General features: G+C 37.6%; 1 protein-coding gene across 12 annotated transcripts in view; it reads right to left on the bottom strand.

Annotated features, from left to right (window-relative positions):
* Nucleotides 1-17,142, bottom strand: part of nectin1b (nectin cell adhesion molecule 1b) — a 525,250-nt gene extending 508,108 nt beyond the window's left edge. For 6 of the 12 annotated variants that reach the window (XM_073929161.1, XM_073929169.1, XM_073929181.1 and 3 more), the window contains exons 1-2: nucleotides 16,933-17,142; nucleotides 15,212-15,390 (exon numbers count right to left, since the gene is read on the bottom strand). In XM_073929161.1, the coding sequence (XP_073785262.1) occupies nucleotides 15,212-15,223 (12 nt within the window). In that variant the 5' untranslated portion in view covers nucleotides 15,224-15,390; nucleotides 16,933-17,142. 12 annotated transcript variants of the gene reach the window in all.
* Nucleotides 17,143-17,375: the final 233 nt, after the last annotated feature.

Raw genomic sequence — 17,375 nt, 5'->3', positions numbered from 1 at the left:
GCCTGACTAGCGCATTAACGGCAGCACCTTCTGAGAGAACAGAGAAATTATGTGCTTCTATTGCTTATTGTTACCCATGTGACGAAAGTTGTTGTGAAGAATGAGAAATATCCAAAAGATAAGGCTAGATGTAAGAATTGTAGCTCTGAACTCCATTACAATACAAAAAAATAAAGAAAATGGTCAAACCTTCCAGTTCATGTGGACTTTAAAACACCCACTAAGCTTGGCCTAGATAGGTACACACACAACAATCATGGACATATCATTGTTTAAGTGCACATACAACAGATAACAGCAGAATGTAACCACACTCAAAGGCAGCACTGTCTGCGCTCTTTTTGCTCCTTCGAAGCAGAGCATTCTGGGAGCCTTTAAAGCCACGGTTCCACAGCAGATTCAGCACACATGCTCTAATGATCTTTGTTGGGTGAGGACTCCCCAGCAGTGATCTAGGAGTTTAAAAGCAAATGAAAGGAGGGAAAACAAAAGCATAGAAACAATACGAACAGCAACAATCCTAGAGATCATAAGGATTGTTTCAGTAGATGGATTTACTGGACTTTACTGAAAGTTTGAAATGTTGCACCATGTTTTCAAAGTATTTGAAACTCTTTTATCTTTAAACATTGAGAGGGAGAATTCCTCATGGTATGAACCCTTAAAGCAAGTTATCTTAAATGTTCTTTAATTAGTTCCCTTATTTCTGTACTTCAGATTATTTGATCTAACAATTTATAACTTACTTCCCTTAACACTGATTTAGTTATATTAAGTATAATCTACCTTCGACCTAATTAGAGACAGCCTCTCTTCCCTCATCCTAATTACCCAATTTCTCCAAAATCAAGTCGATGACACTACACTATGCACTTTATACTCTAAAATAGGCTGGGTTTTGAGTTTTGAATGAGGCCACTGGGTTAATTTGACCCGATTTGGGTTTGTAATCAATCATAATCACTAACTGCAACATTCCTGAATGTGTGGAATGTTGATTGAAAAGAATGTTACGCAAGTTCCAAGAGTGCTAATAGCACTTTGCCTGTTCATTGTGCTTCTGACCAGAACACAAGTGGATGTAAGAAGAGCTAAAAAAGCTGCAAATGTGCTCATGATAGCTTTTACCCCACGAAACCCCTCTGGCCCTATTTGGAGAAAGATCTGAACCTGCAGAGATCTGGCATGAGAGGTGAGTGAAGTAACAAGCATGCTAAAGACCATAGCCTCTGGCTTATGTTGCTTAGTTGTACGTCTCTTGTGTGTAGGAGTGTAGTAACTTGCACAGATCTTACTAGCTGACCTCTGTTACACCCACCCCCCTAAACCTCAGTCACATCCAGGTCAATGCATCATTAAAAACCCTCTGCTTTACTGACCCCCTCTGGTTTGTTTCCCAAAACAACTGTCAGCCAAGTAAAATTGGAAGTTGCATCATTATAATACAGCTATTCTGTGTTTCATGAATCCATCCTCCCAACACACATTTATGAACAGAATCTTGTTTGGTTGAAATTGCAGCTCTTGATGTTTAATTTAAATGTAGTATAAGTAAGTGACCAAATAAACAATCTAACATGCAGTACAGTCTATATCTTTCATTTAATATATATATATATATATATATATATATATATATATATATATATATATATATATTTTTTACATTTCAGTCTTTTAAATTGTAACAATTTAAAAATGGGTTTTGGCCATTTCCTGGCTGGTTTACAGCCATTTCCAGCCTGGTCTTAGCTGGTCAGGCTGGAAAATGACCAGCTAAATCCAGCTAAAACCAGCTGGACCAGCCTGGTTTAAGCAGGACTTAGCTGGTTTTGGCTGGGCTCCCAGCTTGGCTAGCCTGGTCAAGCTGGAAACCAGCCTGGAAATGGCCAAAACCCCTCTAAAACCAGCCTGGTCAACCAGCTAAAACCAGCCAAAAGTTTAAGCTGTTAATTTGAGTAGGGAGAATATAGCTGAAATTATCACTCCCTGAACTGTGTACTACAGTTATAAACAGTGTGGTTCAAACAACAAAGCTAGTTACTTTCTTTAACAAAGCAACAAATCCCTGTGTGGTATGGGATAAAATAAATTTAAAAATGCTGCATCTAGATAAGGGGTACCCAAACTCGGTTCTGGAGGGCTGGTGTCATATGTGTGTGAAGACACTGCAGATGTTGACATCATGCAATTTGTGAATGCATAGTAAGCGAAGTTGAGATTCCCTGTGTTTAAGGTGTAGGGAGCAATGAATCTGTGACAGTTTGGATTATGTGCTTTGTCCAGTATTAAATGTTACCAATGTTATAATGTTTGAAAACAAGTAGTTATTCCTTAGTTTTAAAGCTAACAAATGCTAATATGTCTTCCATGTCACACTGTAAGATATCAGCTGTCAATGTCAGACTAATGTCGAGTTCAGACTGCATGATTTTGAAAGTAGTCGTGTCACAGATGTTTTCACACTGCATGACTAGCTGGGCTAGCGTTTTGTCGCTGCTTTGTTTACACGGCAAGATGGATCGGCGACGGTGGCTTTCACCAATATCTCACAGGCATCTGCGACTCATCGGCAATTCCCTCAGATTGCGTCTTTGATAGTTTATACTGTGATTGTCACTCACGTGCACGAGCACCAATTTGCCTGTGATTTCAGGCATTTGTCGGATATTTCTCAAAACCTGTCGGCGAGTCAAAATCGGGCTTAAAATCATGCAGTCTGAACTCGGCATAATCAACAATCAGATGCGCCAAACACAAAAGAAAACTCGCTCGAAGTTTGACATCATCCATTCGTGACACTTTCACTGAAATGCTTTCTCAAAGCAAATGTATACAGTCTGTAGCGCTAATTTTGCACAGAGCATGTATCAATAAAACCAGGAAGAAAAAAAAATAAATTTGACATTTCGCCTCGGTCATTTAAATTGTTGCATGGATTGCTTTATCAGAAATCTTTTGACACTGACAGAACTTCACTGGAGGACAAACCTGATCACAACGGGCACTAAGTGATCGTCTGTAAACATGTCAAACCAACGATCAAAAATCACAGATTTTAGCGTAGGATTTCAGGAATCTTTTAGGATTTCCTGAATTTGTCTCAGGTGACAAAATAGTGGCTGAAATCTCACAATGTGAGCAGGGAATTAGTTGATGTTCAACGCTGTGGCGAGGGGGCACGTAAGTGAAGAATGTGAAACATCTATGACAAATCCCACGGAAGGAGCTTTGGACTATAAGGGCCTACTCACTTTATGCCATCCGTACTGTGCCCAGGCCCGTTTCCCGGATCGTTTGAGAAGTGTGAGTGCGCTGAATTGGGCTCAAGCACGGTTCACTTGGCCGGCCCTGGCCCGGTTGGAAGAGGTGTGCCTGAGCGCGGTTCACTTGGGCTTTGGCACGGTACGCTTGTGTGTGAGTGCAAAACGCGCCAAAGCCCGAAACTGAAAGCGAGACGCGACTTTTAAGGGGCTGTTTCATATGGATTTATTTATCTTTCTTACTGTTCAGTGAACGCAAACTGCCGTAGCTTATTAAAGACGAGAACTCCTCACAGCATGACAGCTGCGCGCCTTCAGCAGACCTCCTCATTCCTGCAGCACAAGGGCTTAATGATTGTTTATGAGCGCCAAAAGTGCCGGATCTGTTCGGCGAAATATCTGACTGCGTGTCACCGCATCCCTAAGGACTGTTTGGCAAAATATTTGACTGCTTGTCACTGCAGAACAAACGACTGAAACGATATAACTAGAGAAATCTCCTCTGTGCTGCCGAGTGAGAGAGCGCTTCTCACTGAACAGCGCAGCAGCGATGACGTAAGCGTGCCGAGGCCCGTTTGTGGTGTGAGTGCGGGTCGTCAGGGGAGACGGGAGGGGGGACAAGCGTGCTTTGGCCCGGTTCGAGGCAACTATACCTAGTGTGAGTACGGCCTAAGAGAAGGAACAATGGCAGAGGAAGCCGAGAGAGCACCGAGCCTGGACATATTGTTTTACTTTTGCTTTCAGTTTGACGGTAGTAACCGTGAGGAGTTGCCGTCCATTTGTTTTATTTACTTATTAAAAATTATTTAAAACTGCGCCTGTTCTCTGCCTCCTCCTTCCTGGCAGGCCAGATGGCAGTAAACTTCATTACAGCGATGCCGAAATTTGGGAGAGGGAGGGACACGTTGTCCAGTTGCCCTTGCCACTGAGAAGAAGAGCGAGTGTTCAGGAGTTAACCCGAGTGGGGGAGAAACCCATTCGTCTGCCCAGAGTGCCAGGGCATTTGTCGGCGATTTCTCTAAACCTGTCAGCATATCAAAATCAGAGCTAAAATCATGCAGCCTGAACTCAGCATTATGGTCGCTTCCCTTATTCTCACTCCTGATTTTAAATCTCTGATTGACATTAAATCTCTTGAGATATAAGTGAGGTTTACTTGCCACACTTTTACTAGCAAGATTCTTACTGTTATTCAAGTCTTTTGAATCGATAGCTTTGTGTGAAGAATAGCCTAAAACGGACGCTATTCACTGAAAATCTGTTGCAGCTTTTACAAGTCATTCATCCACCTAAAGATTCTCAAAAGCATATGAGAACCAACTAGCAATTTTACACAAATGGCATCCAAAGAAATACCCCTTGAGTCTAAAACTAAGTTAAAAGCACACCAAGTATTGAATTGATATGTATGAAAAATAAAATAGTTTTTTTTTAAAGGCATTCACACCATGTTCACATTACACACAAATGAGTGAAGATCAGAGGGCTTCTATTCCCCTGGATATAACCGCGAGAATAAACCCATGGTGAAATGTTTGATCCTGGAGGCTTGCGCAGTTGCAGACGTGAAAGACACGGAGAAGCAAAGTAATAGAACGGAACGCCGGGCCCTCGAGCTTGCTGCGGGAAATAGCAGAAGGAGAATTATTCAGCATTATTCAGAATCACCACGCTGCCAGACAAGTGTGACAGATAGAACTGGAGAAGAAATGAGAGAGAAAAATAACAGGGAAAGAGATCACAGTCGAGCTAACGCTGATTTCATGGGGGTTCATAAAGTATTTGCATCCGTAAAAAAGAGGTTGATAAAAAGCTGCGGTTCAAATATTTATGAGGGTAAATGACAGTAAACATAGTCTCTCATATTTGCTTTAAAAGGAACAGTTCACCCAGAAAAAGGAAAATAGGAACAAGACTGTTGACATTGTATTGCTGGTTTGAGGCTGACCCAATTGGTAAATCAGTTGATCTTGTTCACAAAACCAATCAGAACCAGTTGTCCTGCTTCAATTGTACAATTCAATGACAATTATTCTAATTTACACATTATCGTTGGATCAATTGTTTTTAATAATGAATTGCCAAAAAAATATTAATGTGAATATGACTTTGTAATTTTAATCAAATATTAAATAATATTTTAATTATTTAATTTGGAACTGGGTCAATATGACCCTCACTTAAAGGTGCAGTATACAAGTTTGACACCAAGTGGTTGAACTAGGTCAGGCACACTGCTATTCATGTCATCAATCTGGCAACCTGTGCTTGCAACCTGAGATTTTGAAAATAAAATTTGAAATGGAACTGTAGAACTGTGACTCAGTACAAGCGAACACATATCAATGTTTCAGCATCTACATTTAATAATGTTAGAGAGGTTTATTGTAAATTAATTAAATTATAAATCATACAGTTTTTGCTGGAGTGCAATGAGTGCACTATTCTGTGCTTCTGAATGGCTTTATTTAAATTTCTGTCATGTTTCGTCTAATGCAAACAACCTTAATGCTTATCACTGCAAATCTCATAATGTAGCGTGTTACAATGTAACCTGCTCAACTAATATTTACATTCGTAACATTTATATTAATTGCTAATTAATAACAACCTCATGTCGAATTTTGAATCTGCGTCTCATTTCAGAGGCTGTTACTGTCCACCAAGTTTGCATTTCGGTTGCCAATGCATACTTTGAGAGCCTTGCTGACCGAATGAATAAACGATGTGGTTTTCCACCCAGGAAACCCGGGGTGCTGAAATATAATTGGCTAAAGTGGCATTGCGAAACAAAAGACAAACGTTCAGACACATAAGGCACATTTTCAAAACCAAATATGTTACTTTAGCATTGTTTTTTTAGATAAACAAAAAAGTTCCTTAAATATCTTCAAACATATTATGGTATTTTTATGCTTTATAAGAGTCAAAAACTTACATACAGCACCTTTAATCTTCAATACACAACATAATGTGCTGTGATTCGTGGATTGGCTCCACATCACCACATCACACTCTACACGCACACGCTTCGGCACAATGTAAACAGTCGTATCAGTTTGCCTAAATCAGAAAGAAAATGAAGAGCACACAGCTGAACCTCATGCCTGCTCTCTAAAATAAAATCTGACAAGTGTCTTTTACATATATTTGGAAAAAGCATCGCTGTCGCATATTTTTGGGAGTTTGTTATTTGAGATGTAGAACGCACGGAAAGCAGTCGCATAGAGACACTGCAAAGCTCCTGAAAATTCTAGGTATTTACAGAGGTTTGACTAATAAATATTCTAAATTGTTAACGATGCCAAACAGCCTTTCCCATTGTTTACATCCTTGTCTACGTCCTTGCTACAACAAACCGTTAACACTAGAAACTGTGCATGTAATAGATCAGTTTTAACAAATAAAAACACTTACAGGTTGTGGTTCAATCCACAGCTTTGTTGGTTGGAAGAGTTTAAGCCGAATCCAGCACTGAACTGGGAGAGATTCTGAAAGCTGTCCTGTCAAATGCTAGCTATATGTGTATAGGCAAGGCAGTGGCGCAGTAGGTAGTGCTGTCGCCTCACAGCAAGAAGGTCTCTGGGTCGCTGGTTCGAACCTCAGCTCAGTTTGGCGTTTCAGTGTGGAGTTTGCATGTTCTCCCTGCCTTCGCGTGGGTTTTCTCCGGGTGCTCCAGTTTCCCCCACAGTCCAAAGACATGCGGTACAGGTGAATTGGGTAGGCTAAATTGTCCGTAGTGTATGAATGTGTGTGTGGATGTTTCCCAGTGATGGGTTGCGGCTGGAAGGGCATCCGCTGCATAAAAACTTGCTGGATAAGTTGGCGGTTTATTCCCCTGTGGCGACCCCGGATTAATAAAGGGACTAAGCCGACAAGAAAATGAATGAATGAATGAATTATTTAAATTAGTAGCAAAAATAAAATGACCTTAAAGGGATGGAAAGAAATGGACAGAAAGAAATGCCCACCATAGTTTATCAACATTGTCGAAGTAGTCAGAGCATAGTATATGTAATGCAGTTTACCATATATCACTTTATTCTTAACCATGACACACATTCAGTATTAATCCACACAGTGGCAAAAGCTGAACTATTTTGAAACTTGACTGTCGCACGTGTATGAACAGCTGACGGTGGCCAAAGCAACGACAAACAGCATAAAACGTTTTAGACGTGATGTGAGAATATAAAGAGTTAACCAGATACAGTACAAGCCACGTTGAGTGATTACAAGTAGCAAACCACAAATAAATACATATTTTGCAAGCTAGAGAAAACGAGGAGGCAATCATTTTAAATCGCACTTAATTTACTTACACTTGTGAAATGGAAGGAACTGATCCATGAACTGTGTATCGTAAAGTTCCTGTCAAGCTCTGGTGAAGTCCCATACATCAGTAGTCTTTTCTGATCCCTCCTTTAACAAATGGCCGACGAATCCCTCATTTTAAGTGTGTAAATTGCTAAAGCACTCGTCAGAAAAATGACAGGAACACAGCACAAGGCTGGGGCTATAATGCTGAGGTATTTTTGCAAAAATAAACTTCAACCACTGACTCTTCACAGCCTCATCCTTGGGTAGGGAAAACTAACTTTCCCATTCAGACCACAGAGTCTCTGCTGCATGATTCAACCGGGATCTGCTTCAGTGTTTATCTTTTTTTTTTGTTCTTTCTAGTGTTTGTGGGTGGGGCCAGGGGTTTCAATTTTCCTGGGTCTGCACGCATAACAAGTGGCCGAGGCTGTATTGACCTTTGACTTTATACCTCCACGATTCACTTAAACCACTCTTAGTCGACTCTTTTATAGATAAATGAATAGTTTTAAACACTGTGCACTTTCAGATTTAAGCCTTAGCTGGATATTTAATTTCACTTACAGCTGTGTTAACTCGCTGCATGGAAGGTCTTTTTTCAAAAACCCATAATAGTGTTTCTTTAAGGAGTTTACATGTCTGTACTGCACTGTAATAATGCAACTAAAAAAGGAATATGAATTCACGTTTTAATTATCTGTTAAGTTTGATTATGACTTTAGTTGGACTAAGGTAATCAAAAATTGCTTTTCACATGGTAGAATCTTACTCTTAATCATATCAAAATGTAATATTGGTGTCCATTTGAACAGTGTTTCAGTTTACCACAAAGGTGTACCAATGAAAATGTTTATGCCTTGGAGGAGGACGGGGACAAACTAAATGTCGGATCTGGGTGATCAAACTGCCATTTGTGTGGTGACAGTGGTGTGAACTCTAAGCTAACATGTATTCTTGCTTTGAAGTGCTTCCCTTCGCATTTGTGCAGATAGTCAGCAAATGCAGTTCACTCAAAAAACGCTGCTCTGTAAAACGTCAGCCACAGGATCTCTTTCATGTCACTAACTATATCGATTTTTCAGTCTTTGTTACAAAGCAGTGAAGATATAAGCTTCATTGAGCGGGAATACTAATCAGTTGTTTCATCTGGAAGCTGGTGGGAAATCCAGCACTGTCCAAAAGTCTATGCTTTTCACAGAGGTAATATAATGTAGCACATTTTGATTTAACATCCTTGTTAGATTAAGGCTTCAAGTATCAAGTAAACATTGGCTCTGAAGAGTAAAGATTGGTCCTGTTTTTTTTTTTTTTTTTAACTCAGTGAACTTTCAGCAGTTATTTCAACAATGTTCATTGTCATATAATAATTATTCATTATAATATGTTGATTTGGGGCTTAATACAAACAATTAGTCATATTGTTTTCTCTATTTAATATTTAAACAACCCATTACTTTAAACTTTTAAGGGTAAGGTTATAGTAAACAGTCCCTCCAGGGCTTTGGGAGTCTAATTATGGGATCAAAATCCAGCCAAATTTATCAGTCACAAATCGAAAGATACATTGTGTGTAAAATTAGATCGCGCACAAGCAAAAAATGCAGAATTAAAAACAACGAGGTTGTGTAACGAAAGATAATGACTGTGAATCAAAAATGGATATGGAGTTTATAATTGTAAACTATAGCTTGTGAATTCTGAATATCCTGATTATATTGATTGGTTATTTGAGATAGTGTTGCCTTTCTATTAATCTGAACCAGTCGGGGTATTCTCCTCTAACTAATGGAATCAACAAAGAATTTTTGTTTACAAAATTGCCACGCATTAGACCGTTCTCTCTTATCCATAGGAAAGATTTTACACTACCTGATAAGTCTTGTCATCAATCCCAGTTGTAACGGCAACAAATAATACCTTGACTTGTTGTTCAATTGGAAAAGTGGCAGAAGGTAGATTTTTCAGATAAATCATCTGTTGATCTGCATCAAATTGAATGCAATTTTAAACAAAATTGAATGCAATTTTAAACACATTTTCATATTTGATTCACGCTCATTATCTTTCGGAACATGACCTCGTTGTTTTGCTTTTGTGCGTTGTCATTTTACAAGCAATTTCAATTATTTTGATATACGATGATATACAATACATTTAGGAGGAATTTTTAACCTACATCCAATAGTTCTTGACACAAAAAAGAGAGAACATTTTAAAAGATTATTTTTTTTTTTTTTGCATTTTCCAGCATAATCTCATGAGGAATCGCAACTATTTAATATTTTGTCAAAGCTAATTTGTACAGATTCTTATGATTGATCTGGAGGGTAATGATTACCATCCAAATTAAAAAACCTTATGGATTGCAGTGAGATTGCACTGGTATATTCACAGCAAAACACTGAAGCAAATTATGCCACAAGCTTTGAAGAGTCAAAAAAATCTGCTTTTTTAGGCTGCAAATATTTAGAAAACAAAATGTCCCTGCAAAATCCCTGAATGAATGAATGAATGAATGCATGAAGTTTTCTGGCATTCTATGACTCATAAATGTTATGAAATGCTCTATCATTGGCAAGTGTTGTAAAAGGTTATTATTAAACGATATTTAAAATAATTCAGTAATCAGTGTGTTATATATGTGCATATTAGCCTGAGCTTTAGATGACTTGTTTTGATTGTGGATGGTGTGCAATCAAGCATGGCAGTTTAGATTTTACTTTCATTTGAGTGACAAGCCTAATTAAGATTATTTTTAGTTTTTATTTATTTTCTCCCTTGTTAAAATGACATTGCGGAGGTACCCTGGACTTAAAAATAATAATAATAATAATAATAATAAAAAATAAAACAGTAATTAAAGAAGCTTTCTTCACTTCATAACCTGCTCAGCAGGTGGGTCAAGACCAAGAATATGCTGCAGATTTGTTTTGACTGCTGGCGCAATCGTCAAAACGTCTATAGCTAAATACATAAACCTTGAAATGTTGATAGCATGCTATATCAGTAATAAATAAAGCTATTTAATAAAAAAATGGCTATATAGCCTTAAGACCCATACCATATATAAACCAACCCAAATAATTTATAAGCAGACTTCATACCTGCCCAAAGCACAATCAATCAAGTTCACAACCATTAGCTAATGCCATTTAAATTCATACACAGTGTGAGTATTCAGTGATCTGTAGTGATGTCATTATCTGATGGACAACCAAAGCTTGTAAAATGAAGCTATAACTTTAAAGTTTAGTTTGCAACAATCCTGTGTTAAATTCTATGAATGTAGTTTGACTTCAAATGTCATTCATCACCAATGGTATCTTGAGCTGCATGGCGCAAAACCCCTCCCTGCCTCCTCCCCGTATGAATATGCTAATGACTCTACTTTGGCAAAACCCAACGAAAAAGCAATGGCAAAAGCAAGCCAAAAGAGAAACTTTAAACAGAATGTGAACTGGAGGTGCTGCTTTTGGAGGTAGACCGGAGAAAAACGGTTTTATTTGCAAGTTTGTTCTCCGGAATTAATAACAAAACAAAAGAATAGAGTGGGAGAGTTTAGCTGATGCAGTTAACACAGTTGGGTCTGAACATCGCACTGAGTGGATTTAAAAAAGAAATAGTGCAATGTAAAGGTGTAAAATTTTGTAGTGTCTTTAACAGCCTGAGTGGTGCAGCCCGTTAAATGCATGGCAATATGTTTTCACACGTTCAAGCATGAACTCGGTTCGAATCCAGCGTCTGATGAACTTTCTCTTTTTTTTCCCACGTTACATATCAGATTTTGCCTATACTCTTCATCATCATGAGGAAGACAAGTGGAAATCATTAATAAGTCTGTGCATCATATTTTATTTGCACATTTATTGCATGGAAATGTTTCTCATTCACGTATGCAAATTCATCCACAGATGGTGCCTTTATTGCAATGTGCGTGCAGTAGATAGCTCCGATTACATTGGGAAAACTGGCGACCGCTGCAAATTGCGCTTTAATGTTTGGATGGTCAACTGTATGATACAGAAACCTTATATACTAGACATGCGGATGAAACCTTCTCATACAGCTGAGAAGACACTTTGTAGAGTGCAATTTAACACAACTGCCTCTAGGAGTGGCCAATGGAAATAAAACAGACACGCACAAAAAATGTGCGTACGCCAGCCATGAAGTTGGCGTGGAGCTGCGCACACTCACGTTAATTTCATCGTTAGTAAATGCCCCCCCCCCCCCCCCCCCCCAATACACCCCCCACTCTCCTCTAACTTAAACTCCTCGCAATAACTGCACTGTTTAACATTTGCAGATTTAAAATTTGCACATTCACTGCACCACATTGAACTGTTTACTTATTGAACTGTGCATACCCACTGCATATGGGCATTTGTAATTATGTACACACCCACTATACATATACACTTGTAATCATGCTTATTTATCTGCATACTACTGATTATTAATAGCAACCTGTACATACATTCATATAATGTTACATATACACTTGTAATCATGTTTATCTATCCCTGTACGTATATTCATATTCATATATTGTAACATATACACTTGTAATCATGTTTATCTATCTGCACACTACTGATTATTGATAGCAACCTGCACATATATTCATATATTGTAAATCTGTTCATAGCTTATCCAACCTGTATATTATGTTCATAGTACATCCATCTGTAAATATCACCATAGTTTTCTATAACTGCACTTTATAACTTATTCCTGTATCCTGCACTTGCTGCTATTGCACTGCTGGTTAGACCTAAACTGCATTTCGTTGCATTGTACTTGTACATGTGTAATGACAATAAAGTTGAATCTAATCTAGTAAATCCAAACGTGAGCGATTCTGAGCCTGAAAACTGCCGTATGCAAAGTTTTTGTGCGTAAGCAGCATTGATACATGAGGCCCCTGGAATGTATTTGGCACTCTCCAAAAATGTATATAGGGGTGCGATTTCAAAATGAGCCTGGATTGGTCTCAGCATGTCAGACATTCTGGAAATAGAAGTGCTGCAACAATGTGCAATATTTAATTATTTTTCTTTCTTTATTTAACAAGATTTAGGAAATTACCTTCACCAGACCGTGAATAACTAGGATTACTCTTTCCCTTTTCTCTTTATGTCAGTCAAACAAGCTGCTTTAACAGTGCTTTCCCATTTTCGAAAACAAATATATTTTTCATTCTATAGAAACAGCAGTCCACGACAAAATGAAAAGGTTAAAAAACGGTATCAATTATTTTATATCGATCATGTAAGAGGTGCAAAAGTTTGTGGCGAAAAATCAGGGATTCTTGTTGCATTCCAGTAAATTATTCATAGGATGTGCTGTTTAATAAATGGAAGAGCAGACCGCAACTGTGCAGTGTCTGTTGTTATTTTCATACCACAAGCTATAAAGCGGAAATAAGAAAATTATCAGGAGGAACAGAAAGAGCTGTTGTGATAGCGGTGTCACATTAAAACACCAAGCATTACATTATTTTCCTGATGGATACAAATAGAGCATGAAGGGACTTTTACAACTCATTCAGTCAAACAGGATAAGGATTATTGGTAGCGCAACCTTATTATTTCAAATAATTTGTTTCAGTCCTTTTCAGAGGAAGTTCCCTAAACTGAAAGTGCCACCCATAATCTAAAACTAGGTAGTAGGTGTGTGTGCGCATAGTTTAAATATGATCATTTGAAAATATATATACTTAAAATGATGAACAGAAACCATGAGATCCAGTACCTTTAAAGATGTATTAACAAGATATAAGTTTCAGAAGTTAGAAATTAGAAGGGTTTCATACATCTATTAGCCCAGGGGTGGCCAACCCTGTTCCTGGAGAGCCACCTTCCTGCAGATTTCAGATGCAACCCATATTAAACACACCTGCCTGTAATTATCACATGGTGTTCAGGTCCTAATTATTTGGTTCAGGTGTGTTTGATAAGGGTAGTAACTGAAATCTGCAGGAAGGTGGCTCTCCAGAAACAGGGTTGGCCACCCCTGTATTAGCATATCATTAACATGTTTAGCACAACACTAGCATAAGTCAGCATGTTGCTGGCCTATTTCTAACATGTTTGACAGATGGCTAATGTGAATATGCATGTAATTTATATGTTGAACAGATTGCTAACACTAGCATTTGGGTAGAATTTTAGCACTAAAGCATTTTAACACTGTAATAACATTATAACACATTGCTAGCATGTTTGAAACATGTACAACATGTTACATAAACACTTGTATGAAATGAAATGTACTAGAAAGCTAAAATGTTTCACAACAAGAATCAGCTTGTTGCTGTCCTTTTTCTAGCAAGTTTGACAGATGGGTAACGTTAAATGTTAAGACATTAGTGACATGCTAACATGTTGAACACATTGTTCACAACTGAGTTTGTGTAGCATTTTTGTATTATAGCATTTAAACACCAACATATTGCTAGCTTGATTTTAGCATGTTTAACATTACATTTATGAATGTAGCCTACATTGCATGTAAACACCATTATAGCATGAAGCAATGTGACTAGCATCCACATGGCTAATATTTTAATGTATTATACGTTTATGTATATACGTTTATGTATTGCCACCCAAAAAAATCATGTTATTAGCATGTTTTAAACCTAAAACACACTGCTTTGCTTACTTTACAAGATGCTGACATGATTTAAAAAACATAATACATTTTTTTTGATGAATTAACACTTTGCTAATATGGTCCTGGCATGTTTAGCATGTTGCTAACATTTGGTAGCATTCTAAACAATCTAAACAGCTTCTGAGATTCTTAGGTTAAAATTTGTGAAATTAATTTAATTAATTTGAACATTGTTAATGTACAGTATATGGATTTTATTGTCCCTGAAATTCAATAATCAATTTTAGTCCATGTGAAATTTAAAATGTGTATTATTTATTAAACTAGCATGCATTGTTCTTCTGTAGGTGAATAATCAACTTGTCATAGTAATCCACTTAAAATAAAAATAGTTTCATCAATCAATTGTTTCTTCAAAAAAATGTTTCTAGCAAATTAAATCTTCAATCAAATCTGACCATTTGCTTCTACGTTTATAGTTTGAGAGCTTCAGACACAATGTTCCTAACCATAATCACCCATAAATCTCAACCATAGCCATATTCTTAACCATGTCTTAGGCCATATTCTTAACCAAGTGTGTTATGATGAAAAAGCAAATCTTGCACTATGCTAAATATTCTGTTTCAGTTAAGTACATCAACTTACTAAAATAAAACTCTGAACGACTTCCAGTTCACCTGGACTTTAAGTTTGATCAGTTAAAAAATATACATCAACATTCCTCTGGTATGACATCTAGACCAGGATTTGGTGATTGCTGCAGTAGAGCTCTAGGGTGAATTAGAAGAAGAGGAATCAGATGATTTCAGTACATTGGCTTTTTTTAAAACTGCATAAATATATGCTCAAACCAAAAGATTGCGCTGATGCTGCTTCTGATTTACACGGAGGCAAGGCTAGATGGTCACTGACATATTTTACTGCACCATTTACACTGCATTGCATCTTTACGCAGGATTTGGCGGCAATGAGACTGTTCAGATCAGCTATAACTTGTCTTTTATTACCTGTTTATCCATCACAGGTGATTGGCTCCAGTGATTCAGTTGTGGTGTGACAAGCCTGGATGATTCATTGCGAGCGAACGGATGGTCGGACTGAAGCCAAGCAAGATGCAGCCAGCCACTCTGCAGATCCAAGCATCAGAGCACTGTCCAAAGCGAGGAATCATTAGAAGAGCCTCCAGCTATTTATGGGGGGAAACGGAGAAATGCTGAGAGTTATATCATCATTTGCATGCCAGTTTTTCTTACAGCTATAAAAAGCCACTCTTTGTTCTTTTTTTTTTTTTTTACAAACAAAAACATCTTCAGCTACAATTGAATTCTTTGAACTGACAGAATGAAACTTTTTGACAGAATAACAAAAGAGTTAACATCTATGTGGCTGTTAACTGCAAAGCATTGCCTTCAAGGTGGGCTTTCTGACAAACAGTATGAATGTTCAGCATAACCAAGTACACGACGCTGAATAATGTATTCAGTGTGTTTTGTGAAGTAAATACTGAGATATTCTGATTATTCTGTTTTTTAAATGGTGAAACTACACCCACATAGCAAAATTTGTCTGGCCCAGATCTGACCCACACAATCAGCTTTTGCTTGGCTCACATGCCCTAGTGAATTACAGTACATGATTTGACCAAGTCTGGCTTCCTTACAAGGGGCTAACATGGACCACATTTGGGCTACGTCTCAGCCAAGGTCACCACCAACAACTGGCCCAGATATTGGTGTGCTTTTTGTCGAAACGACCTGAAAAGATTTTTCAGAATTTATTTCTTTACTCAAAAATTATTGTTTGAATTTATTTTAAAATGGGTCAAGTTACGCCAAACTTACGTGGCCAACATATACATTTTAAACATCTGGTCCAAGTACTACATTTGATGTCTAGCCCAAATCTGGTGTGCCACCATAATGACCCAAACCAGGGCCATGTTTGGCCCACATGCTGTGTAAGCCAGCGCTGGACAAACACCTGCTGAGCCAGCTTCATGCCAAATTTTGGCCAGAATTCTTTGCTACCAGAGTAGCCTTCACTATACTGATTGAAACTTCAGATAGAAAGGTCTGTTTAGCCTAAGTTGATTATATTGTAATAAAATAAAATTTGGGAAATGGAGATACCATCAAGCTTTGGGGGAAATTGGATAAGCATTTGAAAAATGTCCTTTTCAGGGATAATGGGATGATTAACAGCATTAATCACAGCACACTCTTCTTATGCACTGAACAATGATCCTAACTATAAAACCTCACCTCATCTGAATAAAAAATTAATAACATAAAAACATCCAGTTTTGATCAACATGAGGACAAATGAGAGAGGATGGTAAGGTAAAAACAGAATCGTCTAGGTTTAGCACTAACTAGCTAAACCTCAATCTAAATTTAAAATGACACTTTTAAACATAACATTTTCATGAATTGAAAAAATAGATTTTCATTATGACATTCATTTTGCTTGAAAAATCTTAATATTGATTTGGATCCCATGAGTGAGGTTTAACATAATTTTGTACTTTTTTTAAAAATTTTAAGTTTTTCTTTTTAAGCCAAATACAAAAATCACTGTTGTCAATTAAATACAATTTAGATCAACAAAATCTATAATGAAGAAAACACGAACTTCAATAAGATTTAAAGTAATTGTTTAAGCTTAAAAGACCACAGGAACACATTTACATTGCAAAATTACTCCATTAAATAACAATATAGTAACATACTGCAGCGTACAATGGTGGTGGAGCTTCCAAATGCAGCTTTTATTGAAGAATGGTCAGAAGGTCAAAACTGCAACAAACAACGTCGAGGGTAATCCAGAAAACAAGTGAAGTGTTAAGGCAAGCAGCTAACTTTCTTTCACAGGAAACAGTCCAAAATCAAAACAAGGGAAACCTGCTCAGAATTGCACATAAACAGTAACAAGACTTCACAAACAGCATGGGAGAAAATGGTGCTTATATTGTGTGTGATAATGGGCTGCAGGTGTAATGTAATCAAAGTCCAGTTAATGAGTCAGGTGATCAGTACAAGGGATTCTGGGACGTGAAGTCCAGACAAGTGACTGATGTGAAGTACATTGTTCTCTCTAGTGCCTGCTTGGCACTGGGTATTGTGAGTTCTTTCTTTCTTTCTTTCTTTCTTTCTTTCTTTCTTTCTTTCTTTC

Source organism: Danio rerio, chromosome 18 (assembly GCF_049306965.1).
Source record: "Danio rerio strain Tuebingen ecotype United States chromosome 18, GRCz12tu, whole genome shotgun sequence".
NCBI classification, from domain to species: domain Eukaryota; kingdom Metazoa; phylum Chordata; class Actinopteri; order Cypriniformes; family Danionidae; genus Danio; species Danio rerio.
This window is presented reverse-complemented; position numbering and strand designations above follow the sequence as displayed.